The sequence below is a fragment of the Zootoca vivipara genome, chromosome 6, assembly GCF_963506605.1.
Source record: "Zootoca vivipara chromosome 6, rZooViv1.1, whole genome shotgun sequence".
NCBI classification, from domain to species: Eukaryota; Metazoa; Chordata; class Lepidosauria; order Squamata; family Lacertidae; genus Zootoca; species Zootoca vivipara.
In genome coordinates, this window is record NC_083281.1 from 81,727,331 (window position 1) to 81,752,007 (window position 24,677).

A 24,677-nucleotide genomic window follows, 5' to 3' on the forward strand; every position below is an offset into this window, starting at 1 on the left:
GAAAGGGGCGCGGGTGGGCGGGGCTGTCTCCCGTCTTTCTCCCCATTCCTCCTCTCTGAAGGTAGAGCCCCTGAATTGCAGGAGGAGGGTCCCCCGTTGTCTCTCAGCGAGCATGGAAGGCTCAGGCGGTAGCGCCTCCTGCTCGGGGGGTCGGGAGGTGGGGGGTCGGGTTGAATCCTGCCTTGTCGTCACCTGCCTTGACCTCCCCCCACATAGGCGTTTTGGGAGATCTAACTTGACCCTTCCACCCCACCTCCCACAGACAAGCATTTGTGGGCATTCTAGCTTCGCCCCCTTTCCCTTCCCATATATTTGGGGGAGTTTAGTCTAGATTTCCTCCCCTCCCTGTACATTTGGGCTAATCCAGCCCTGACCTCCACCTACACACACGCACATATATTTGGAGGAGTCTCATCTTCATGCTCCTGTGAACATACACACGGTTGGGGTATTTTGCCAGGAGCATTTTGGCGCCTGTATATTTTTAGGGACCAAGGGTGAAGCTTTGCTCTCCCATCCTTATGGGATGGTGTCGTCTTGACTTGTTAAATATTTGGGACAGAAGGTTCCCGTCTCTATTTGTTGTGAAACTTGGTTCTTGTTTACATGCATACCTTGATAGATGTTTGGAGAAAAAAGTGGGCTAGTTTTGGGGGTGATTAGAAGGATGGCCTGCAGATGGGTGGGGTGTACATAATAAATCATTGTTATTATTAGATGGGGTTTTGCATATACTGCCAATTAGCTGCCCCCCTCCCTTTTCCACTGAACTATAGCTTTACCTGGTGCACACCTGACACCTCATGGACCAAATGAGGAAGTCTGGTGGGCCTAGTTAGACCTGCCGACTGGATACTCCTCGCTGCCAACCTGAGTCGGGGGACCTTCTCCAGTACCTACCTTTAAGGTCTGTTGTGCATAAGTGGGGCCTTCTTGGTGGTGGTCCCGGACCCGAGTTCCTCACCTTGCTCTGTCTAGCCAGTTGTTTAGGTCAGCGTTGAAGACCTTCCTCTTCAATGCTGTATTTAACTTGAGATTCTAATTAGCCTGTGAGTTACAGAGCAGCTTGTTAAAAGTTTTTTTCTGTGCCATATCTTTATAACTTGCCCTGCTCTGGTTTGTATGTTGCTTTGTGAGGACGTAGCCTTCAAGAATATATTTAATAAATGAGTTAGTCTCTCACAAAGAGAATGGCCCAATATTGGATCTCAGGGTTGACTCACCTATGAAAATGGGGAGAAGCTCCCCTCAAAAGGGAGAGTGTTTTAGGCCTCACACCTGTATGTATGTTTGGCTCTCTGCAGACACTCTAAACAGAAGTATGTGGGACTGTAAAACAAGAAAGTTCCAATAAGGAGAATATTATTTATTTTATAATTCCACTTACTATCCCATCTTCTTCCAAGGTATACAAGGTGAGGTACCTTTTGTCCTCAGAATAGCTTTGTAATGAAGGCTAGGCTGAGATAGTGACCGGCTCAAGTTCACCATTATAAGAATAGTTTTGCATGGTGTTTGTTGTGGGTTCACTTCCCCCATCTGAATTTATGATAAATAAGTGGGAATGTCTTTACTCCTTATTGAAGTGGGGCGGGGAGTATCTGGGCTGTGGCATCTGATTTTTACAGAGAGGCATATCTTGGGCTCCCTTATTAATTTGGTGCTTGTGGAGAAAATAACCTGGTACAGTACCAGGTGCATGCAGCAGGCAAAGAATGTGATGGATATGCAAGCAACTAGACAATACAATACAGCCTGTACTCTGCATCTATAGATAAAGTTGGCGGCTGCTATTGCAAATTTTCTCAATCCTTCAATTTAGTAACACTTTTAGGTGTGTCATGGGAACTCTCACAGCTACTGAGTACTGTTCTGAAAAAGCTTCATGCTCTGAACTGCATATATACGATTCTTCCTTTTCCTGCTAATTGGGGTGTGTTTGAGGTATGTGTAATAAAAATGGAAACTGCTGCGAAGGTTCCTTAATTTTTGAACTGCTTGGTGAGACCCGAGCATCTTACATAGGTGAGTGGAAGTACCTGTGCTTTGGAGTTTGACCCCTGTACCCATGAGGACTATAAACGTGACTTCCTTATTGAGCAGGACAAGTATAAATTATCCAATGAAAGAAACAACAAAATGACTAACAAAATGAATTTCAATAGGGGCAAATGTAAGATTCTGCATTTAGGCAGGAAGAACCAGCTACACAAATATAAGATGGGGGGACAACTGGCTTGCCAGTAGTACATGTGAAAAGGATCTAGGGGGTCTTAGGAGACCACAAGCTTAACATGAGTCAATAGTGTGATGTAGCAGCAAAAAAACCTAATGCTATTCTAGGCTGCATCAACAGAAGTATAGTGTCCTGATCAAAGGAAGTAATATTTTAAAATGTGGCTCTTGGGGGGGGCATGATTAGATTATTGTTTTGATTTTGATTTTATATACAATATTGTGATCTCTTTTTGTGAACCGCCCTGAGACCTCCAGGTATAGGGTGGTTTAAAATTCAATGAATGAATTTACTGCTCTATTCTGTTTTGATCAGACCACACCTGGAGCCTTATGAGGAATGGTTGAGGGAATTGGGTATGTTTATGCTGGAAAAGAGGAAACTGAGAGGAGATGTGATAGCCAATGGCTTCAAGTTAAAAGAAAAGAGATTTCAACTAAACACCAGGAAGAAGTTTAAGACAGTAGGATCTGTTCAACAATGGAATGGACTTCCTCGGAAGGTGGTGGATTCTCCTTCCTTGGATGTTTTTAAGCGGAGGTTGGATGGTCATCTGTCATGTATGATGTAATTGAGATTCCTGCATTGCAGGGGGTTGGACTAGATTCCATCCAACTCTACAATTCTGTGATTCTATGAAAAATGATCTGGAGCAGGACTGGGGGTTGCTGCCTTGATTCTGTTTCCTTGATTTTTTATGTCTCCACCCCTGGATAGAGAAACCTTTTGTATTGGGGATGTCCTGTAGCAAAAGTTTCATCCAGCTATGGCAGGTAGAGGTTTTTTATTATTATTATTTAAATTAAATGACTATTGCATAAAAGACAGCTGTGTAATTTAATACACAGTCACCATTACTCCTGGAAGCAAGGCTGTCCAAAGGGGAGAGGAATGGGCATGCTGCCTCAAATAATAAATTGGCCAGATTCCTGGAATGGGCAGGGGATGTCATTCAAATTTATTGAAGGTGTTGATGGAGAAAAATTTGTTTGTATATTTAGAAAACAATGCAAGGCCCAGCAAAAAATAGAGGGGTGGGTGGAGAAGCATTGCATTGCTGGCAGGAAAAGGATTCCAAACTTTGAGTTAGAGAGAGGCTGTGACAGCCTTGAATTTTCTTGGCTTCTCCGGCTTCTGAGCCTCTCTCTGCAATATCCTGTTATCAGATAAGTCCTAACCAAGCATATTTCAAATAAAGTGTTTCAATCCTTTTGAGAAGGTTAAACTATCTAGATGGGGCTTTAGAGTCTGGTATTCTCTCTGCATCCACAACTCTCGCTGTACTGTGTGCATTTCATAAGTCCTACACAGTCTTGAGTTTTTCTGGGTTGTGTTTGCACTAATTCCTGCATCTGTACAAGAATTGTGATGAGTCAAAGTTGGCTAGAGCTACTGTACTAGCAAAGCACGCTGTGCAACTGTTGCCAAACTGTAAAAAAAAGGGGGGATGACTCGTATTGCCAGAAGTTTCCAAAATGCCAATGACTGAGTCATCTCACTGTGGTTTGGCAAGGAAAGCCCTGTCAGTCTTAGGTGTGTTCTTGTCTAGAAACTTAGCTGAGAGACCTAGCTGCCTTGAAACAATGGCAGAGCCATGGGAACATTCTTTGGGGAAGGACAGTAGCTCAGTGGTAGGAAATCTGCCTTGCATGCAGAAGGTTCCAAGTTCAATCCCCACTGGCGTCTCCAATTACTGCTAGGAGAGCCTCCAATCTGAAACCTGGAGAGTTGATGCCAGTCAGTGCAGACAGCATTGAACTGGATGAACCAATGGTCTTGAGTCTGTATAAGGCAGCTTCCTGTGTTCCTGCGTCTTGCTGGATGCACCTAGGATATGGTGACCAAATTTCCAACACAGATAATCATTGCTGAGGCTCTACACTCTGATCACAATCTTAAGGGTTAGAACTTGACTGTGTGTGTTCGAAAGCTCAGAAATAGAAAAGGGTTTGAGGATCTGCCCTACATTTACTCTATTATTTTGAACCTTTATTTCACACAAAGTGGACCAGGTTCTGCTAATGAGAAAGTCCTGAAGTGCAAAGGTGGTGTTCATGCTCCCAATAGTCAACCCTTGGGTTTCTATTGTCTGCTGCAATGCTTTCTTCAAGACTTCCGGAACAACCTTACTGCATTTGCCTGGGCCCCAGAAACCTCATTACTCTGGGCACTATCTTGGATAATGGGGTGGACCTGTACATTCTTCTTTCTTTGACTTTCCTTGCAACTTCTGAACTTTTTAAAATAACCTTTTTTAAAAAAACCAAAACATTTGCTGCCAATTTTATTGCTTTCTATTCTGCTCTTAGCAGCAGGTTTTATCGACTCCTGCATGTCACGTTTTACAGCCTAAGATGCTATTCTGTTAGTGACCCTAATTTATATTGGTTTTCCTACTTCCATTTCCCGCTCACCCCTATGTGAGGGTGTGTGGTTTTAAAAAGTGACCCACAAGAGCCTGTGTTTCTCAGATATAGCCAGAAAGCCTATAGCCAGTTAACGGCCTAAAGGCCTATCCAGTCCAGCTTTCTTTTCTCAGAGTGGTTAACCAGAAGCCCACAAACAGGACACGAGTGTAACTCTGTGTAAAATGCATGCCATCATTATGCCATCATTATGCCATCACAGTGCATGGCACTTTTACAGATTAATGAACACAGAAAAATCCCTTTTCCAAAGAGCTGAAAATTGAAAAGTCAGTGGAGGGGGAGGATATATACCGGTGTACAGTGGTACCTCGGTTTATAAACACAATTGGTTCCGGAAGTCTGTTCATAAACTGAAGCGTTCATAAACTGAAGCGAACTTTCCCATTGAAAGTAATGGAAAGTGAATTAATCCGTTCCAGATGGGTCCGCGGCGTTCGTAAACCGAAAATTCGTAAACCGAGGTGTTCGTAAACTGAGGCTCCACTCTCTCTCTATATATATATACTGTTCCATTACCCATACGTATGTGGTCTTAGTGCCCCCCGCATCTCTTGCAAAAACTAAGGGTTTGTGTGGAATGACTTCACAGAGAAGTTGAGCTTTAAATTGGGAGATAGACTCTGAAGGTAAAATAACAAGTAGAATGTGTTGGATTTTTGAGTGGAGAGAAGAAAGATGACACAGTTGACATTTAAGGTGAAGCAGAAGCTGGTCTCATTGTCAAAGTGGATGAATTCTGAATAGAAGGGACGATGGTTAACGAATGACAATGAAAAGTTTGAGAGAAGAAGGTTGCGATGGTCTTGATGATGTGATTTCCCCCCTCTGTGGGGGCTGAAAGTAGGAGTCGTGGGGCAACCTGAGGTGTGAGAGCACAGCACACAGGAGCCAACTCCTAGGGGCCAAGGGAGCTTCAGTCCCCCCAATAAAATATTTAATAGGACTGCGTCCCCCCCAAAGTTGATGGGCATTGCCATTCAAATGGTGTGCATGCACCATGTCATGTGATCAATTTTGTGGGGTGGGGCTTACGGTACCTGGCTGCCCCCCTTCATTTTTTATTCAAGTTGGCACTCCTGGCACAGAATGCTATGAAAGGTATGTGTGAATGAAGTTCCAGTGAGGAATAGGACCTTGAGGTAGGTGGTCCCTTCCTCCTCCTCCTGCCAAAGGCATAGGCTGGTTGAATATATCTATTGCTAAAATAATTTATAGGCTGCTTTTAAACCAGAAGTTAACAAGGTGGCGTGCAACAAAACCTGTTTATTTGTTTATTTTAGAAAAATATTTGGCTACTATTTCATAAATGAAAGCAATTTACATCAAAAATATATAAAACTATACAAAAAAAGTTTAAAACAGGCATAAATTCATTATTGTGGAAACTTGTCCTCTTAATAGCCTGCATATTCCTGGCAGAGTATAAACCTTTTCAGCAGACGATCTTCTAAAACATATGAAACAGCATTATGGTACTTTAAAATTGCATCTGCGGTATCTAAGGGCCAGTAAAAACTGGTAAAATGTAACAAAGGCTCAGGAAAACCTAACTGAGGAGGAGTTTTTACTAGTCAATGAAATATATCTTCTGTCACCTGGATATCGAGAGAGAGTCCATTCTGTAAAGTGGGTGCCAGCGGAGAGAGCCTGTCTCCAAGTAGCCATTAGATAAATATTGGTAGGACGAGGCAGGACCAAGAGGGCTTCTGGTTAACCACGGTGATGTGCAGGTAGATCTACACAGGTGGGGGCATTGTTTCAGATAGCATAGTCCCAGTCTGTGTATGGCCTTGAAAGTTGCCAGCAGTACCCTTAAACTTGGCTCTGGAGCAAATCAGCAGCTAACGCCCTTTTCTCAGCTCTGGTGATGTGGGTGTTATATGGTTTCCCACTTAGCAGTCTAGCTGCAGCCTATTGCTTCCAAACTTACTGCCATCACTACATCCCAACTGCCCTGTCCCTGCCTGATAAGGGAAGAGCATTGTTCTTGCAAGCCTGTTGCTGTATGTATTTTAATGTCTCTTTTTAGGGAGGGTTCAGAAACATCCTGCTCTGTTCCTCTAGTGCCAGTATTGAGATTCATGCCCAGTCCACAAGTCCTGGCTTCCCACAGCTTGTATGGACCTGCCTGTCTGCCAGGATCACTTGTGGGGAAAGATGTTGGCAGAGAGGCGGGAGAACACAAAAGGTGCAATGAACTCGGGAAACCTCACCCCAACCTCAAATGGGTTGAGAAACACTGAATTACTTGACTAGTGCTCTTCCTGTATGTCACTTTTGGTGTTTTCTTGCACACTGACATAGCTTGAGCAGATAAGGCTGCAACCGGATGCAACTGGTGATGGGCAGAGTTAGCTCGCTGGTGCTTTTTGTACTGCATCCAGAAGAAACTCAGCTTATCGTGACATGTAGTACCAATTTTGCTGTAAGGTTAGAAGCTCGGGGTGGGTGGGTTTGTGGTTTAATAGTGCCAGTGAGGAAGCATCTTTTGTTGAATTTCGTTTAAAGCAGGGGTAGGCAACCTAAGGCTTGGGGGCTGGATGCGGCCCAATCGCCTTCTCAATCTGGCCCGCGGATGTCCGAGAATCAGTGTGTTTTTACATGAGTAGAATGTGTCCTTTTATTTAAAATGCGTCTCTGGGTTATTTGTGGGGCATAGGAATTCGTTCATTTTTTTTCTTCAAAATATAGTCTGGCCCACCACATGGTCTGAGGGACGGTGGACCAGTCCACGGCTGGAAAAGGTTGCTGACCCCTGGTTTAAAGGATTGGGAGCAAGCCATAGGCCAGGCATCCCCAAACTGCGGCCCTCCAGATGTTTTGGCCTACAACTCCCATGATCCCTAGCTAACAGGACCTGTGGTCAGAGAAGATGGGAATTGTAGTCCAAAACATCTGGAGGGCCAAAGTTTGGGGATGCCTGCCATAGGCTTTTGAATTTCCCCTTTTTGGTGGACCAGTTTCATTCTCCATTTGCACGTTGTTGTAACCATAGCTTGCTGTGGTGTCTAAGCAGAGCAAACTGTGGTTAGCATGAACCTCCAAATCATGGTTTTGAAGTGGGCTTGCAAACCATTATGCTGGATCCAGATGTCTCAGCAAAGTTGTGGTTAGAGCCACTGAGAACGGGGTGAGAGAGTGTGTTGCGGGGGTGTCAGTGGGGGGGGAGCATGCCAGCCCAAGATACTTTCCTGATGGTCTGAATCGAGATTTGTGCTTAAAGGATTCATTTTCAGCTTAATTCCAGCTAAATAACAAGTTTAAAATCTGGTGGTAATAACAGCTATTTTTCAAGTCAAATGAATTGTGCCTTTGTCTGCTCCTAATAGATGAGCCTTCAAAGACCATTGTTTGAGGCACAATCCTAGATAATATCCTGCTTTGACAGTCTTCTCTTTATTTTAATCAGCTTAAACACTGAAGCATGTAGATATCTTTACCGCCACTATCACCGAAACTTACTTTAGGAGGGGGAGAAAGGATTGCTTAGCATAGCAGAATAACTGTAACCTTGTGTACGTTGTGTTGGCTTCATGCATTTTGCTGAACAACTGTAATGTTTGAGAGAGATCCTGCCATTTTTCTCTTGGGGTGGGTAAATAGGCTCAGTTGGGAATGTCCCACCTCTTGCCTGTCTGTTGTGAAAGGCCCCTGGGATAGGTCCCTGAATAACATATACAGCATATACACGGTATATATACTGCTCCATTTTAGGGTGGTGCAGTATATAAATAAATAAATAAATAAATAAATAAATAAATAATGACGATGTCTTCTGTCTGAATGGCGCTTGAAGCTTAAGCATGGTTCATAAAGTCTCCCGTTTCAATCATAAATCTGCCATACATTTATTTGTTGGTCTTGGGTACGCTGCCATCTCTTGGCCTCCATAGTTCCTGAGTTCTTTGCTGAGTATGGGAACCTGCCAGGGAAGTTGGTGAGTCAAACCAAGATGACAGCCAGCACTAGTGCCAATTCTAGGGGTCCCTGGGTGCCAGGGCACGCACAGATTTTTGGTAGGTGCTCAACACCCACACCACGGGGCTCTGATGCAACTTCCTGTTTCTACATGCAAAGCCTCAGAAGTGACCACCGGTAGAAACCAGAAGTGGCACCAGAGATCTCACAAGGCCTCCAACATGACCTCCAAGGCCCTGGAAGTGCTGCTGTGGCGCCAATGTAACATGATGTCATGACGTCATGTTACATCGCAGGTGCCACTGGGCACCCACAATCGGGGGACCAAGTCGGCACCCCTGACAGCAAGTAAGAGGACAAACCACCAATGTCGAAACTACTGGGAAGGAACGGCTGGATTTGTGCCCAACTGTGGGTTTGGTGACAAAGGAGAAGTTGCTGGCCTGTTTGCAGGTCCTAGAGACCTCATGGAACATCCTGACAGCTCCCCAAGTAGTATTTATAAAGGGGAACCTAGGAAGCTGCCTTATGCTGAGTTGGACCACTGGGCCGTCTAGCTCAGACTGGTCCATAGCCATCTAGTCTGCATCGACTGTTTGCAGCTCTCCAGGCAGGAAGTCTCTCCCAGCCCCACCTGGGGATGCTGGGATTGAAAATGCAATCTTCAGCATTCAAGGCAAATGCTACAGCCTTTCCCCCAGGAGGTGATGGAACAGTAGCCCTATCCCTTTGTCAAGATCCCAGGGTTAGCTGGAAGAGGCTGCTTTGGGTGCCATAAAACAGGCTCCATTTCCTTATCCCAGGCTACAAAGAAATCTGGAATCTGGCTCCATTGGGGGGGGAGCTTTAAAAGGGGCATCTGCCCTCTGAGGCACAGAACTGCCAAGAAATTGACTGGGTTATTGATTCCATTGGTGTGAGGTAAGAATGACTGAGAATTGTGTATATCAAAGCCCTTTGATCACTCTGGAAGTGTTCAATACGTTCTAAGGAGCCCTCTCATTGGATTTATATAGTATGATGCTGTGAAGTGAATCTTCAGGCCAAGCTAACGTCGAGCAGTTCCAGTAGGCATGCCCGTCCCCCAGCAGTTAACATGTCCGTCCCCCAGCAGTTAACATGTCATTTAACAAAGGATAGGCTCCAACTGTGTAAAAAACACAAAACAGGTCAGTCAAAGAGAGAGGCATATCAGTTATTCTGCAAATGCAGATAAATCCAGTGTCCTGTCCTTGGTGAAACAGCCTTGGGGCAGATCTCCTAATTTTAGTATAATAATTTGCAGCTATGAAAAGCTTCTGCTCATAAATGCATTGTCTGGTTGAGAAATGCCATTATGAGCGCTGAGGTTGGGAAATTGAGGTTCCTAGCTCAAACCAGTGAGTCTGATTGTCGACGGTGCGTCGGTCATTCCAACAGCAGTTAGTTGCACAGATTGCACATGCCGTGGCTTCGAGGGATTTTCTGTTGTATGTTGCTGAAGATAGATGCTTTTGGATGAGTGGTGAGCATGCTTGTTCAAACAATCCTCTTCAGGTTCTCTGCCGGTGGCAGCTTGCGCAAAGTAACCACGATTATGATGGATGTGTTAGCAAATGCCTGTAAACAGAGCCGCTCTTCTCTTTGCCGATCTTTTTTTAACATCTTGGGGAAACAATCTCCAACATTTTTAGAGAAGCCGGAGTCCCTTAAAGAAAAAGCAACAGATATTTAATACACTTTGTCACTGGAAGTACCGTAGGTAGGTGGGCTGTGGTGTGTTTTGTTGGCTTGAACGTTTCAATTGCAATGTATCAACCCATTTACCAATTAGGATAGTAGCTGTTGTGAGCAAACATTAGCCAGCTTCAAATACAAAGACTGCCTGTTGCTGTCACATCAGCCAACGTTGGCAAAGCACAGGAGCATCGGAAGCCACCTTAAAGCAGGTCAGACTATTTGTGCACCTAGCTCAGAATTACTCTGACAGTTTCTCTCTTGGATCTTGGGCAAAGAGGTCTCTCGCTTCGCCAGCCATCTGGCCAAATTTCTGGCATCTCCTTTTAAGAATGAATCTGGGACCTGCAAAACACATTCTTTTCTGATCCCCTTTCAAGTTCAGTTCCTGTTATCTGTGGGTAGGGCTTGCAGTGTCCCCGTCTGAAACCCTGGAGAGCCACTGCCTGTCTCTGTAGTAGACCAGTGGCTTAGCTCAGTATTGGGCAACTTTTAATGTTCCGGGTGTATTTAAAACTATTCAGAGCCACCACTTAAATGGGCTCACAGGACTTGGTAAGCCATCTGAGGAAGGCTTAATCTTATGTGTTGTTTGCAAGAGGGGTCTCATGAACTCCCTGGTATCTTGCTGGGCCTCTTCATGCTCTTCCATCTTGCCCTTGTCTCAGCCCCTTCTTCCATGGCTCCCCAGGACCTGCTGAGCATCGTAAGGAAACAGTGGCCACCAAGCAGCCGGTGGATTCAGCAGCAGTATGCACTCACCCAGCCAATGCTTCAGGATTTATTTATTAAATTTATACATTGATTTTGGGGGGGCAAGATGTGGCTTACGACGGTTAAAATCCAGAAGCCAGGTACAATAGGGAAATGTAGGTAGGTGTGATCTCTCATTTCTGGTCCCTGATAGTTAACATGTTCCAGGTTCCATCTCTTCCTTCCAGGGGAAGGGGACAGAATTTGTGATGGGCTCTGTCTGTTTCTGATAGTGAAGAGATCAACCCGCCAACTTGGATCTTCCTTTTATCTGCAGACGCTTCCGCCCCCCTGACAGTGAAACACTAGCTGAACAACCATTGTCCATATTTTATAATGGAAATGTTCCAAAGCTAGGTGCTTGGCCTGAAATCTTTAGGCGGCCCTCTGACTTAAAAGGAATGTGATGGAATTGTCACAAAAAGTTGTCTCTGGGATACACCATTTATCTGAGTTTATAGATTTAGCTTAACCCCAGGCAGTTAGCTATATCAGGTATCAACAATTTCTTCCTTTCTTCTTTGTGAAAGGAACAAGTCTCCAAAGGGCCCGCAATCTAAACTTGTACATGTCTCCTTTAGACGCTCCAAATGTCAGAAGCATGAAAAGTGTTGGACTTTGATGGAGTACAAGCTTTGATATCTCTGTTTGGTTTAGGCACAAGAGCAGTAGCTCTGCATGTCATCTTTTTTCAGGTTTTCCCATCTCCCTCTTTTTAATATGCCTGTATCACCCCCTTGATGTGTCAGAACTCCTAGAAAGTGAGTAGGCAGGGCTGGTTACGAGGAAGATGATGGATGAAGAATGTGTATTCCTTCCTTGAGCTCAGCAAGCTACTGGTAAATTTAGTGAAGTTTTTGGAGATAAAGGGAATGCTTCATCTTCTAAGGATGAAGACAGGGGCAGAAGAAGGGTGGAAGCATCCAATTATCACTTAAGAGAAGCATTTTTTCCCTAATCTTGATTTATCAAAAACCCAATTTGTTCTGTTTAGATGGTATGGCTTCCTTTTTAGATTTTGTTCCCTCTCCGCCTTCCTTTTTAATCTGGCCAAGATTGCTTTTATGTTACTGGGAGCTTCTCTGTTTGTGAATATAAAATTAGAACTTAATAACAGCCTCATAACTAGGTTCACAGAAGTTATTAGCAAACAAAATTTTACTGGATGGCAATTCATTTTATGTTACTCATGGCATAGGATGGAAGGAAAAGAATCTTCTTCTTCCCCTTCTTTTAAAAAAGCCTAACAACACAAGAAGCCAATGGCTCATCTAGTCCTGCATCCTATTCTCACAGTAGCCAACCAGATGCTTGTGGGAAACCCACAATAAGGACCTGAGCACAAGAGCTCTCTCCTCTTTTGCCATTTCCAGCATTTGTATTAGAAGCATTACTGCCTCCAACCATGGAGGCAGAGCATAGCAATCATGACTTGTTGTCGCCACTGGCCTTCTCCCATGCACCAGAAAAAGGTCACACGGAGAACGGTGACTTCCATCCCTGAGCTGATACACTAGGTCTTGTTAGTGTCATAGTGCTTTCCTAATGTTTTTATTTCCTAGACTTTCCTTCATCATGGACTGAGCGAGTTTCAGCCGCTCAGCCTCCCCACTTCCTTGCCTTGGAGGTTGTCTGTGGGCTCTGCTGCCTAGCAGGTGGAGGTCAAATGTTGAATGAGGCTGCCATGTTTGTATCCCTGATACAAAACTTTAAAATGTGGTTTTGATTTTATTCCAATATTTTTTTGTGGAGCAGTGGTGGGCCTTGGGGGAGCTATATAGCATTCCAAATAAAATCTATACTGTACTGGGGTTTTAAAATAACATTGAGCAGCTTGCTGGTACAGTAAGGCTTCATTAATGGATTTTTATTTTATCTCACCCATCTTTTAAGAAGCACCAGATAGCAGAGTCTTCTCTCTCACAAGCACACACACGCACACACAATATTATCCTCACATACCCATTATTGCCTCCAAACAAGACTGTAAAGTCAGTTAAGCTAAGAAAGGGCAAAAGCAAAAATTGGCCCAGCCCTCCCAAACCTCCTCTTCTGTCTCCCCTACTTTCCAAGTAGTTCAGAAAGAATAGGCATAGCTTACTACCTTGTAAATGTCACGTATTCAAGTGCACTGTGCAAAGCTCTTAATGTGGAACTTTCATTTGGGTTGTCTCTTTATCCTCTGTGTACCCTTGAGAAGTCAGGGTTCCCATGTCCCCCTGATTCAATTGCACCGCCCATTGCACCTGGATGCCATTTTCTGGGAATCCTGGGTGGAGAGAGAGCTGTGGTGCTTGGGTCTGGCTTACGGGCTTGTTGTGGGCATTTGGTTGGCCACTGTGAGATCAGGATGATGATCTAGGTGGACCTCTGGCTTAATCAAGAACCAGGCACTGCTTCTGATCGATGAATTGCTAAGACTAAGCTGGGAGGTGAGTGCATATAATTAGCAAAGTCTAGGGAAACTTTTCTCTCTTGGTGGGTCCTCCAGAGATATTAACATTTAATTGGTACTGCCTGTGAAAGCGAAGGCAGGGGATTCTCAGGCCTTGTAAACAGCCATTTGCCTGCCTGCTGGTGGCAGGTGGAAATTTGCCTCCTGGTCCTGACGACTAGGCTGGCAGTCATCTGTGAACCAGAAGAGAGTTAGGAGGCCACTAGCGTGACAGCATCCCAGTCATCGTGTGCCTGTTTTTCATGCAAAAGCTCCCAGTTATCAGTCTCCAGCAACCCCTGCCAGTCAGAGCAAACAGACCAGGGCTGGATGGACAAAGCTGGACTTGGCATAAGGCAGCTTCCTGTGTTTCCAGGTGTGGCGACTGAGCTCAGTGAAATCAGCTTAACGTCCATGTTGAGACTTGTGCACCTGCTCAGCAAGGCTGAGCAAAGCTGCAGTTTGTAATCTGCAGTGCAAACTTCTGTAAAGTCTTTAGGTCTGTCTCTTGGCTGGGAGGGAGGACGGGATGAGTGTGTGCTGTCTGAAAAGCCATTTGTGTTTTTGGTCATTCTCTCTCCCTGTCTTGTATTGATCCAGTATAGCTGAGTGCTGCACCCAGTTGCTTTCTGCTCCCAATGAGGTTTTTATCGGCGACAGTGCCAGGCAGTTGCTGTTCCCATCTGCAACCTCATTGATTCCGGGTGTGGAACAGGCTCTGCTTTGAGCCCAACTGATAAGGCTCCCAGTTTCTTAGCAACCACACATGTCTTGCATGAGCAGAAACTTGTCCTACTGCAGTAGCAGTGACAATCCTGAATGTCTCCAAATTAGCACCATTTTTAACATGAAAAACAAGGTAAGATGCCTGCTTCCCCCACCCCACCCCCTTGAGATCTTTGGTCCACAATTCTTGTGTGAAGTGGGGATTATGGGAGCTCTGTGTACTTTCTCTGCAGCTGAACTATTTCTCTTTCTTTTAGACTTCCCTCCTTATTTAGTATGGCTGTGCCATGTGTTCTCCTCCTAACTGTTCTTGGGGTGGAAGTAAACAGCAAATCCTCTGACAGTTTGGTATGTATTTCACAGTGAATTTAAAAAACTCTAAAAACAAGGCTAGTTCTAGCCTTTGAGTCCTGTTGCCTATCCAGAATTTGAGAAACACTGTGACCTCTGCTAGTGTGTGAAAACAGTTTGGCAGTGGTCACTGGGACACATGGGGATTGGAGTCCAACATCTGGAGGGTCAGAGGTTTCCCACCTCTATATTAAAGTAGTCTCTCCTATGTGTAAGTGAAGGAGTAGCCCTCTTTTAAGAATGTACCTCCCAGGCATGCACTTGTAAACATTGGATGGATCGTGTGGGAGGATGCCAATTCTTTTTAACTAGGTTGGTATGAGCCATCGAAATATGGTTGAAAGGTGGTGAGCATTGCCTGGTAAGTTCCCAGAAGACAGATGTGAGCTAAGCATGACATCTAGGGTTTGGGGAACAGGGGCTTGGTTTTGTTCACCTGTTTGCGGTGGTGGCTGGTGTCCATCGGGACGAGGAGGGTGTAAGGTAGGGAGCCCAACAGTAGGTGGAGCCAGAACCAATGACAGGTGCAAATGCAGCCAATGGCAGGCAGAGCCACCTGATTCTGATTTTGACCCCATCCTTCTCCTCCCTGTTGAGTTCTACACAGACAACATCTGAGACTGAGGAGGAGAAAGCTGACTGCCAGGGCCATCCCTGGATTGGCTGATAGTGAGAAGGCAGGCAGGTGGAGGTTGGTGGGGCAGTGCCCCCCGCATTTGTCCTAATGGGACAGCTTCTACCAGCATTAAACTATTCAACATATGTAGATCTCTGCAAATCGGCTGGCTTTGCATGCTTTATGCTAGGGGGAGCTGACTCTCCAGATGTTGTTTGGTTACAGCTCCTATAATCCCTGGCCTTGCGCCATACTAGCTGAGGCCGGTGGCAGGTGTATTCTAGCAACATGTGGAGGGCACCACATTGACTACCACTGCTTTATACAGTTCTTGCGGTCCAGATGTCCTTATTAAAGATTCTTTTCATATCTATATGTAGGACAGTATTTGCACACTCCTCATTTATAAACTGCGCAAAGTGGGGAATCTTTCTCCTATGAAATAGAGCAACCTAGCCTGCACATCTGTAAAAATAATCCATATTATGCTTTCTGTGTGTGCCGTTCTGTGTCCTCCTCCCCTTCTGTCCTTCCGCCAGATGGATGAAGCCTGCCCCAATCATTACAGGTTTGATTTACAAAGCCGATCAAGGCTGAGTGATACACTCTTTCCCCCATGTGTGCTTTTAATCTCCTTTACCTGTTTGTTTGCGGGTGACTCATCATATTCATCTTGATTTAGAGCCTCCAAGGAAGAGGAGGGTAGGTTACTTGTACTGTACAGTAACAGAAGAATTCCCTGAGCTCAAGCTTGTAGTCTAATTTTAGAAAAACCTGCCCTCTTTCACTGAAGAAAATCCCGTTCCCTGTAAGAGCATAGCCGTTCATAGCAACACCTGACGATCTCACCAGGTTGTTATCAAGTGGCTTCCAGATACAACTCAAAAAGGGTTGGTTCTAACCTTTTCTGAAAGCCCTAAAGTCATAGAATCATAGAGTTGGAAGAGACCACAAGTGTCATCCAGTCCAACCCCCTGCCAAGAAGGAAACACCATCAAAGCATTCTTGACATATGCCTGTCAAGCCTCTGCTTAAAGACCTCCAAAGAAGGAGACTCCACCACACTCCTTGGTAGCAAATTCCACTGCTGAACAGCTCTTACTTTCAGGAACAGCTCTTACTGTCAGTGTCTGAGTCCAAAATACCTCCTCCTCCCAGACAAACCTACTTGGCGTGTTAAGATCTTTTACAAATGCCTTTCTCTATCCAGCCACCCATTTCACCTCTGAAGGTCAGGACTACCAGAGGTGGGGTCTTGGGAGAGGAACTGCAGCTGAACAGTTCTTTCCTACAGGAGATCTAAGGTTCATAATCTGCCTTTGCCTATTTAAACCATGCTGGACTCACTGCTAAGCCAGGAGTGTTTTTCATTGAGGTTGTATTTGGGCCTTAAATGATTATAAAATATTGATTTAATTGTTGTTGTTGGGGGCGGGGGGGGTTGGCTTTTTTTAAATGGAGTATAAATGTGCTAGATTATGAATAGGGACTACTTCCCAAGATCTGCTCTACCTTGGCTAAGAACCCAGAACAGATTGCTGTCTCCTCCAGACCAGTAGTTTGGAAGCTGAAGTCCTCAGGTTAAAATACAGTTCTCTCTGTCTGGCCCTGGAGACCCTCCCCAAGCCATGCCTCCTCGGGCCACGCCCTCTCTTCTTAGGCCACACCCCTCACTGGTTCTGATCTGTACCCACCTCAAGTGCTTTTGTGTGGCTAGAGTGTGCCCTCAAACTGGGTGATCCCTCTTGCTTGCCTCTTGTTGACCTCTGGAGAAGTTTGGGTGTAGATGGGGGGGTGTCGCCTACTCTACAAGTTTCTCATCCCTTGTTATGCCCATGTTTGCCTCTGGTGCCCACCCACCACTGGTATGCCCCCCCCCGCAAGGTTGCCATTTCACCCATCTGAAGCAAGACACATTTGAGATAGCAAATTTTTCATTTGTGATTTTTATCTGTGAAACAGGCTATAGCATTTCCGGAAAGCAGCTTAGTCCCCACTTAAAATTCAACACACAGTGCCAGTGGCAGGTGCTGTGTCTAAATGAAATTATTATTTATTTAGTCGGCAAATTTCATAGCCTGCTTTTCCGCAATCGTTCTGGCGGCAGGTTACTGTTAAACTGGGGTTGGGGAAGTACCAAGAAAGTTGCAGCGATAGCAATAAAACATTGTCAAGGGAGAGAAGAAAACAAAGAGCTTGGCAATCGGGCAGCACCTTATTCATAAAAAGGCTTGCCTTGAAGAGACCCTGACGGCTCACTTGAAAGGGCTACGTCTCCCAAAGTTGTCTCGCCAAGCTCAGTGACGGGTTTCTTAGTAACTGGGGTATCTTACGACATTGGCAGTTTCCTTGGGCCCAGCTCCATAAAGCTACTTTCTAAAAAGCATGCCAATTAATAATTAGCAAGGATCTTCAGCAGTGGAAGCATCTCTTTTCTGAACCCTTTACAAAACGGTTTTATGGAGAGATCTTAGATCAGTTTCCTGTCAAATAGCAAAAAGGATACATATGGTGATAGATACTGTCTGTCATGACTGTCTGGGCGCATCGCTGCATATTCCAGAAGGGAGCAGCTCCCTTGCCAATGTGTGTGTGAGTGTGCATCCGTGCAAACATGCGCCCTCCTCCACAGCCTCATCCCTTGTCATGCATGTTGTTGACAAGAAATATATGGCATATGGCATCTGCCTTCTCGTCACAGCATTTGTGCCTGAAGAAGAGCTGGCGTGTTGTTGTTTCCCCCCCCCCCCATGCTCTGTTGGCACTTTCGCATGCACCCGATGAACATTGGAAAAGCATAATGTTCCACTCGTGCTCTGCTTATGCCTGCTTCCTCTGGTTCTCCACTTGTCTTCAGATGCCATTTTGGATGGGCCATTTCAGAGCGTGTGGACCCTGTTTCTATAGCATGGTTAGCCAGTCAGACCCACTGGCCCAAAGTGGCACAAGCTGGGAGTTTGTGACACTCTGGCACAGGGTTAGGGTTATGCATAGGAAGCTGCCTTCTGCTGAGTCAGATCATTGGACCATCAATCTCAGTACTGCCTGCACTGACTGGCAGCCACTCTCCACGGTTTCAGGCAGGGAGTCTTTCCCAGCCCTACCTAGAGATGCCAGGGATTGAACCTCAGGTCTTGTGCATGCAAAACAGATACTCTACCGATGAATACTGCCTTCCCCTGCTCCCCACTTGACAAACATAGAACAGGGTGGGAAATGGTCAGTTGGGTTCTGCTGGTGGATCTCTGGCTAATTTGCAGTAGGCTGGCAAAGGATTTCTGTCTCCCAATTGGCACAACAAAAGAGGCTTTTCCTTCTCTCCCACCCCCTTGCCCCCTGCTGAAATGAATAAACTTGGGGACAGGATTACAAAGGGTGGGTTTGTAGCAGGAAAAGGGGTGGTGTGTACACAGCCTGGATCAGCAACACCTGCAGACCCACAACTTCCTCTGGTGAAGGTGAACAGGGCTTGAAAGCAAGGCACGCCCATCCTTGAACATCCACAGATTCTCCTCGCCAGTTAGCTGTGACTGCATACTGGAGGAATGGCTTGGTCTTTCCCTGAAAAGGATTCCCACCTCTTCTTTGTGTGCATAAGCGGTTGAGCAAATCTCTGCTGTGAGAACCTGACTTGGGGGGGGGGGGCGTTCCTTCCAGATGTTAAGATCAGCCCTATGAGAAGGAATTGTTCTTGTTTTCTTTCTTTCCTCCTACTGCTGAATGTTTTTAAAGGCACCCCTTTGGGGAAAGGTTGTGCTGGGTGAGGGATGCTAGCCTGTAAGCTTTTTTTCCTCCACACACAGTTGTTACTCATCCCCCCAGGGGCGTAGCCAGGATCAAAATTAGGGGGGCAAGGGATGGGGCCAAGGCACGGGGGAGGGGGCACAGTGGGGCAAGGAAAGCCTGGCTGGCTGTGGGGCGGGCAGAGGGAAAGCCAGCCAAACGCTTTGCGCGGCTCTGGGGCTTTCCCTCCACCCGCCCCACAGCCAGCCAGGGAGAAGGGAGACGGCGGCGGGCAGCAGGGCAGGCTGGCCAGCAGCCCTGCTTCTAGGGGGGGCAACTGCCCCCTCCTGCCCCCCTGCCTACGCCCATGCATCCCCCTGCTCCATCTATGCTTTTCATGCTTGTGTGTGGGTTGTGAGACTCCCCTATACTCATTAGGCAATGTCATGAAACGAGTTCAGCTGAGTTTGCTCTCTTGGTATAAAAGTGAATGGAAAATTTTACATGAACTGCGAATCTTTATTTTTCTCTCCCCTCTCCCACTCTAGGAATCGGAGTTAGAATGTTGTATGGATGCAATGGAGACCAATACCACCTGTCTAGCTGAGAACCAGTGCAGTCCAGGTAAGTTATTGGTAGTTGCTATGCACTAATCCAGTGGATCCCAAACTCCTTTCCCTACAGGTCACTTGAAAATGTCTGAGGGTCTTGCTGAACCACTTCATGATTTCTCTTCCCACTTTAGCCATCGTATTGCACTCTGTATGGATTTTAATTGCACTTTTAAGCAGCTGCTGTTATTATTTTTCTATATTGTATTCCTCCGGAATACAATATACAGTATAAGAAATAAAAGAAGCAACAAAAAGGAGCATTCGTGGTTCTTCTTCCTACACTTTTATCCCCACAACAGCCCTGTGAGGTAGACTAAGCTGAATGTTGGGGATTGGCCCAACGGCAACCTAGGTCTTAATTCAGAGTCTCCCCAGCCTTAATTGGATAACTTTCGCCCTGTGGTGATGTATGTTAGGACATCAAGAGACTGCTCCCATACAAAGCTGCAGTAAAGACCCACATATTTAGTTGCAAGCCTCTTCTATCTATCTAGCCTTGCAGACTCTTTTTCTGGGGTAGGGGAAAGCAGAGTACAAATTGATCCTTTCGGTGCTTGTCTGGCTTAATTATATTAATTCTATATCACAGCAGTTATGTCCACATGCTTCTGCGCAACCAACCCTGCGTACAGCCACTTGCCACAGCCCAGAAATACCATTTTCCAAAGAATGAGCTGATAATTTTTGCTGAGCGTAGCCTTGCATCTTGGGCACAGTGGGGGGTGATAAGTGGCATAGGGACTTCCAGGCAAACGACCAAAGAATGTGTTAGAAAATTATGATTGGCAAATCAGTGGCCCCTTTTAAAACTAAAAAGTTAATTAATTGCTAGCTCACCCCTTTCTTGGGTTACATTAATGTTGCAACATAACCTTTGAGGTTTTGTTGTTGAGAGTGATGTATCAAGGAGGGGAGCTGCTGAACAGTTGCCAATAAATTCCAGATTTTGGTTTTTCATATATTTCAAAAGGTTAATCGATCACAATCTTCAGTGCCAGTAAAATAGCTTTGTTGTCATTTTCTCCTTCCTTTTTTTATATTACTGTCGGATAGCTTTGCCCTCCCAGTAGGTCTGTTTTTATGTTTAGATTAAATGTCAGATGTAATTTATCACCAAGAGTATCTAATGTGTCGCTTCCAGCTGAGGGAAGCGGAACAGCCGTGTTTGTTTCCCAATCAGTGCCTCGCTCACCATGTGCTTTATGGAATAATTGATCCCCATCGTTGGCTGCGGGGGGCTGGCCTGGCGAGACTGCTAGGCAGCCGGTTTGGGCTCCTGAGATCAAAGCAGCAACTCTCCACGGCTGATGCGCTCCAGCCATTTGTACAGAAAGGTTGAATGGGGAAAAATAGCTTTGCCCTCTTCCGCGTTGCATTGCAGAGTGCCACGTTAAAGTAAGGACAGAGGCCCCCTGAGGAGCTTACAAGTTATGGGCATAAGAACTGCCCTGCAGGATTAAATCAAAGACCCACCCAGACCAGTGCTTTGCCTCCATTAGGCAGCTAGATGCCTCTGTGAAGATCACAAGCAGCAGATAAAGATAAATACAGTGGTACCTCGGTTTATGAACACAATTGGTTCCGGAAGTCTGTTCATAAACTGAAGTGTTCATAAACTGAAGCGAACTTTCCCATTGAAAGTAATGGAAAGTGGATTAATCCGTTCCAGACGGTCCGCGGAGTAACCGTTCATAAACTGAAGCGAACTTTCCCATTGAAAGTAATGGAAAGTGGATTAATCCGTTACAGACTGGTCCGCGAAGTACTTAAACTGAAGCGTTCATAAACTGAAACATGGGTGTAATTGGTTCCGGAAGTCTGTTCATAAACTGAAGCGTTCATAAACTGAAGCGAACTTTCCCATTAAAAGTAATGGAAAGTGAATTAATCCGTTCCAGATGGGTCCGCGGCGTTCATAAACCGAAAATTCATAAACCGAGGTGTTCATAAACCGAGGTTCCACTGTACCTCCCCTGTTCGTCCCTTGCTAACAAGGGATGAATGCTTGGGGTGGGTAGAGTTGCTCTAGAACAGGCATGTCCAAAGCCCTCTCTCCTTTTTACCCAGCATCCATTCTGGCCAGGGGCTTACAGGGCAATAATAACACACAAATCCATTAGGTTCTGGCAGCTCATGGGGCAAGTCTTCAGACATGTTCCAAAGACGCATGCAGTTGTTACGTTCCCAAAGCGTGTGGTGGACTCATGTGTTTCTCAAAACGAAAGGGGCTTGCCTTTTCCACCCTGCTTTTGCTGCCTGCTTCATTGGCAGTGAAGGCTTTATGGCGATTAGGGCGATTGGCATTGCCCCACCAACCTCAGCCAAACCCCACCTGCCTGCCCTCTTTTTTACAACCAGTGAGGGACGGATTCTGTCCATGCTTGGCTCTGCCTCCAGCTCCTGCTGACATCCCTGCTTTCTGCACAACAGGCACCAGCAACCACAGCTACCTGCTGTGTTTTCAAGCTGTTTGCAGGGAAAGAACCTGCCGTAGGTGAAAATTTGAAAACATTGCGGGGTGCGCCTAAACCTCTCTCCACCCCCTGGGTCGGGGCCCTCTTGCTCACGAAACTCTTTGAATTCTGTTGCTCAGACCTCATGCAAGTCTCCCAGGCACTATGCAAGGAGCTGTGAGGAAACGGGCCTTTGGGGCAGTCAGACGAATGAAGCCGGTTTCATCTGATGCTTGTTTGTGCATGAAAGGTACTTTTGAGGCTTCTTTTTTTACTCTTCTCATTCTGCCTTCATCCTTTTGTTCCCCACCCCCTTGCATGCAGGCTGCTACAGGCGGTGGAATGAAGATGGCAGCAGCAGCTGCATCAAATGTGATAACGAAACGGTCACTGCTACGCCGGCATACAACCTGACTGACTGCCGAAACAGTAAGCCATCTGTGCGGCATGTTCTTCCCCAATTTGAGCCTTTATAGGAAAGGCCTTCATAGGGGCTTCTTTCTGTGCTTCACTTAGTTTAGACTTTTAAGTTTGGAGAAAAGGTGCAGAACAGGTGACCCGGCAGAGGTGTATGAAATCATGTGTCGCAGGCAGAAAGTGGATAGGAAGACTTTCCCTCCCTCCCCCATAACATGAGAACTTGGGGGCATCCAGTGAAGCTTGGGAGATTCGGGACTAGCAAAAGAAAACACTTATTCACACAGCACATGGTTAAACTGTGGAACTCCCTCCCACTGGAGGCAGTGATGGCTGCCAACTTGGATGGCTTTAAAAGAGGATTGGTCAGATCAATGGAGGATAAGGCTTTTCACTGTGATGGCTGTGTTCTACCTCCACAGCCAGAGGCGGTATTCCTCTGAAGACCGTTTGCTGGGAATCGCAAGTGTGGAGGGAGCTGTTTCACTCAGGCCCTGCCTACAGGCTTCCCAGTGGTTTGCTGCTATGAGAACAGGATGCTGGATCCTGATGGGCCTTTAGGCTGATCCAGCTCCAAGGCTCTTCTTAAATTCCTTCTCAAGCATCCTGTTGATGCCCTTATTCTCTAGATCAGGCACCCCCAAACTTCGGCCCTCCAGATGTTTTGGACTACAATTCCCATCATCCCTGACCACTGGTCCTGTTAGCTAGGGATCATGGGAGTTGTAGGCCAAAGCATCTGGAGGGCCACAGTTTGGGGATGCCTGCTCTAGATTGCTTCCTCCCAACCATCCAACAGAGGTCACTACAGAGCACTTTTAGGCTTACTTTCCTGAGATACAGTTGTTCAAAGTTGTAATCATTCTTCTATTAGCCACGTTGCATATTTCCTATAGTGCCATCAGTGCACAAGAGCCGGTGTAACAGATGCTTGGGGATGTATCCAAAGTCTCTTACTCTGAGTAGGCCCACTGAAATTAGTGAAATGACCATGAGCTAGGAAGCCTCTCAAGTTTATATCCCATCTTATCCCTAGACAGCCTTAAAACAGACAAAGCTTAGCTTTTGACCCTCTTTTTCCCACTTCACTTTAGCTGCAGGGGGAAATTAATCGCTGTTTTACACTGGGAGACAATGGGAGGCGCTCCCAAATGTTCCAAAGACAATTGCAAAAGTAAGACTAGTATGTGCTGTGAATACCGAATCAACACTAGTCGGGGGGGGTGTGTTTAGTAAATAGCAGTCCAGTGGCTCCTTAGTAGAGCATCACCTGCTTTGCATATCGGAGGTCCCAGGTTCAATCCCTGCATTATCCAAATATGGTTGAGAAAGACTCCTCCCTGATAACTTGGAGAGCGGCTGTCAGTGTAGACAATACTGAGTTGGATGGACCAATGGTTTAAGACGGCTTCCTTTGTATCTTCCAAGGAGGGGAGTCTCGGCCCGTTGCATTATACGTAATCACAAAACCTAAAGCAGACCAAAGGGCGGGGTGTGTGTGTGTGGAATAGATAGATCACTTCTCACTTGAACCTAATGTGAATTAGGTAACGCTTTTTGCTCCTTTCCCCCACTGGTTCCCTTGTAGACGGTGCCAGAGGAATGAATTCCCAGATGAATCTAACAACTGGAACTCTGGGTGTAGGTGAGTAATTCTGAGAAGTGGGCTGCATATACTGAAGGGGGCTTTATCAGAAAGTGTTGCTCACACCCCAGTGTTTGTTCAGGTGGCTATGGCCTTGAACCATCCGCAAAGCTACTTCTGTTTTGCCCCACACCTTCGCACCATCTGAGCCAGATCAGCAGCCTCAATTGCTCTGTTTGTGAATTCTCCCTTCTGTTAATACTTCTGTTGCTTTAAGGCACTCATAGCCCCCTCCCATCCCACCTCGGGGAGATTTTCTCCCAGTTTGCTCCTGGAAAAGGAAATGGGATATAGCACCCTTAAATAGACAAATTTGGAAGTGATCAAACCTCAGGAGTCCAGACTGCATCCATCATCTGACAGTTCTCTCTCTCTTTTTAACCATTAAAGATGAAATTGCTAACAAAAGTATGTGTCCTGCTGTTGGAAACCAGTTGCTGCCACCCCTCAAAAAAGAAAAAGAAAAAACCCTGAAGATTGTGTCTGACACATAATTTCATTATGTATATTTGTTGATTTTACCTGATTTTATAATTTTATTATGCCTTTTTAAAGTCTGCTTTAATTGCTAGTTTTTAAAGAATACATTGCACCGTTTTATGGAAAATGGCTTACTTTGTTTGTTTGTTTGTTTGATGGAGTGGCA

General features: G+C 45.7%; 1 protein-coding gene across 3 annotated transcripts in view; it reads left to right on the forward strand.

Annotated features, from left to right (window-relative positions):
• C6H1orf159 (chromosome 6 C1orf159 homolog) overlaps positions 1–24,677 on the forward strand; it is a 30,462-nt gene that overhangs the window by 72 nt on the left and 5,713 nt on the right. The window contains exons 1-5 of one of the 3 annotated variants that reach the window (XM_060276209.1): positions 11–14,345; positions 14,470–14,560; positions 19,451–19,526; positions 22,294–22,398; positions 23,975–24,031. In XM_060276209.1, the coding sequence (XP_060132192.1) occupies positions 14,489–14,560; positions 19,451–19,526; positions 22,294–22,398; positions 23,975–24,031 (310 nt within the window). In that variant the 5' untranslated portion in view covers positions 11–14,345; positions 14,470–14,488. Of the gene's footprint in view, positions 1–10; positions 14,346–14,469; positions 14,561–19,450; positions 19,527–22,293; positions 22,399–23,974; positions 24,032–24,677 lie in introns of those variants that run through there. The other 2 variants (XM_060276210.1, XM_060276211.1) reach the window with 2 other exon arrangements.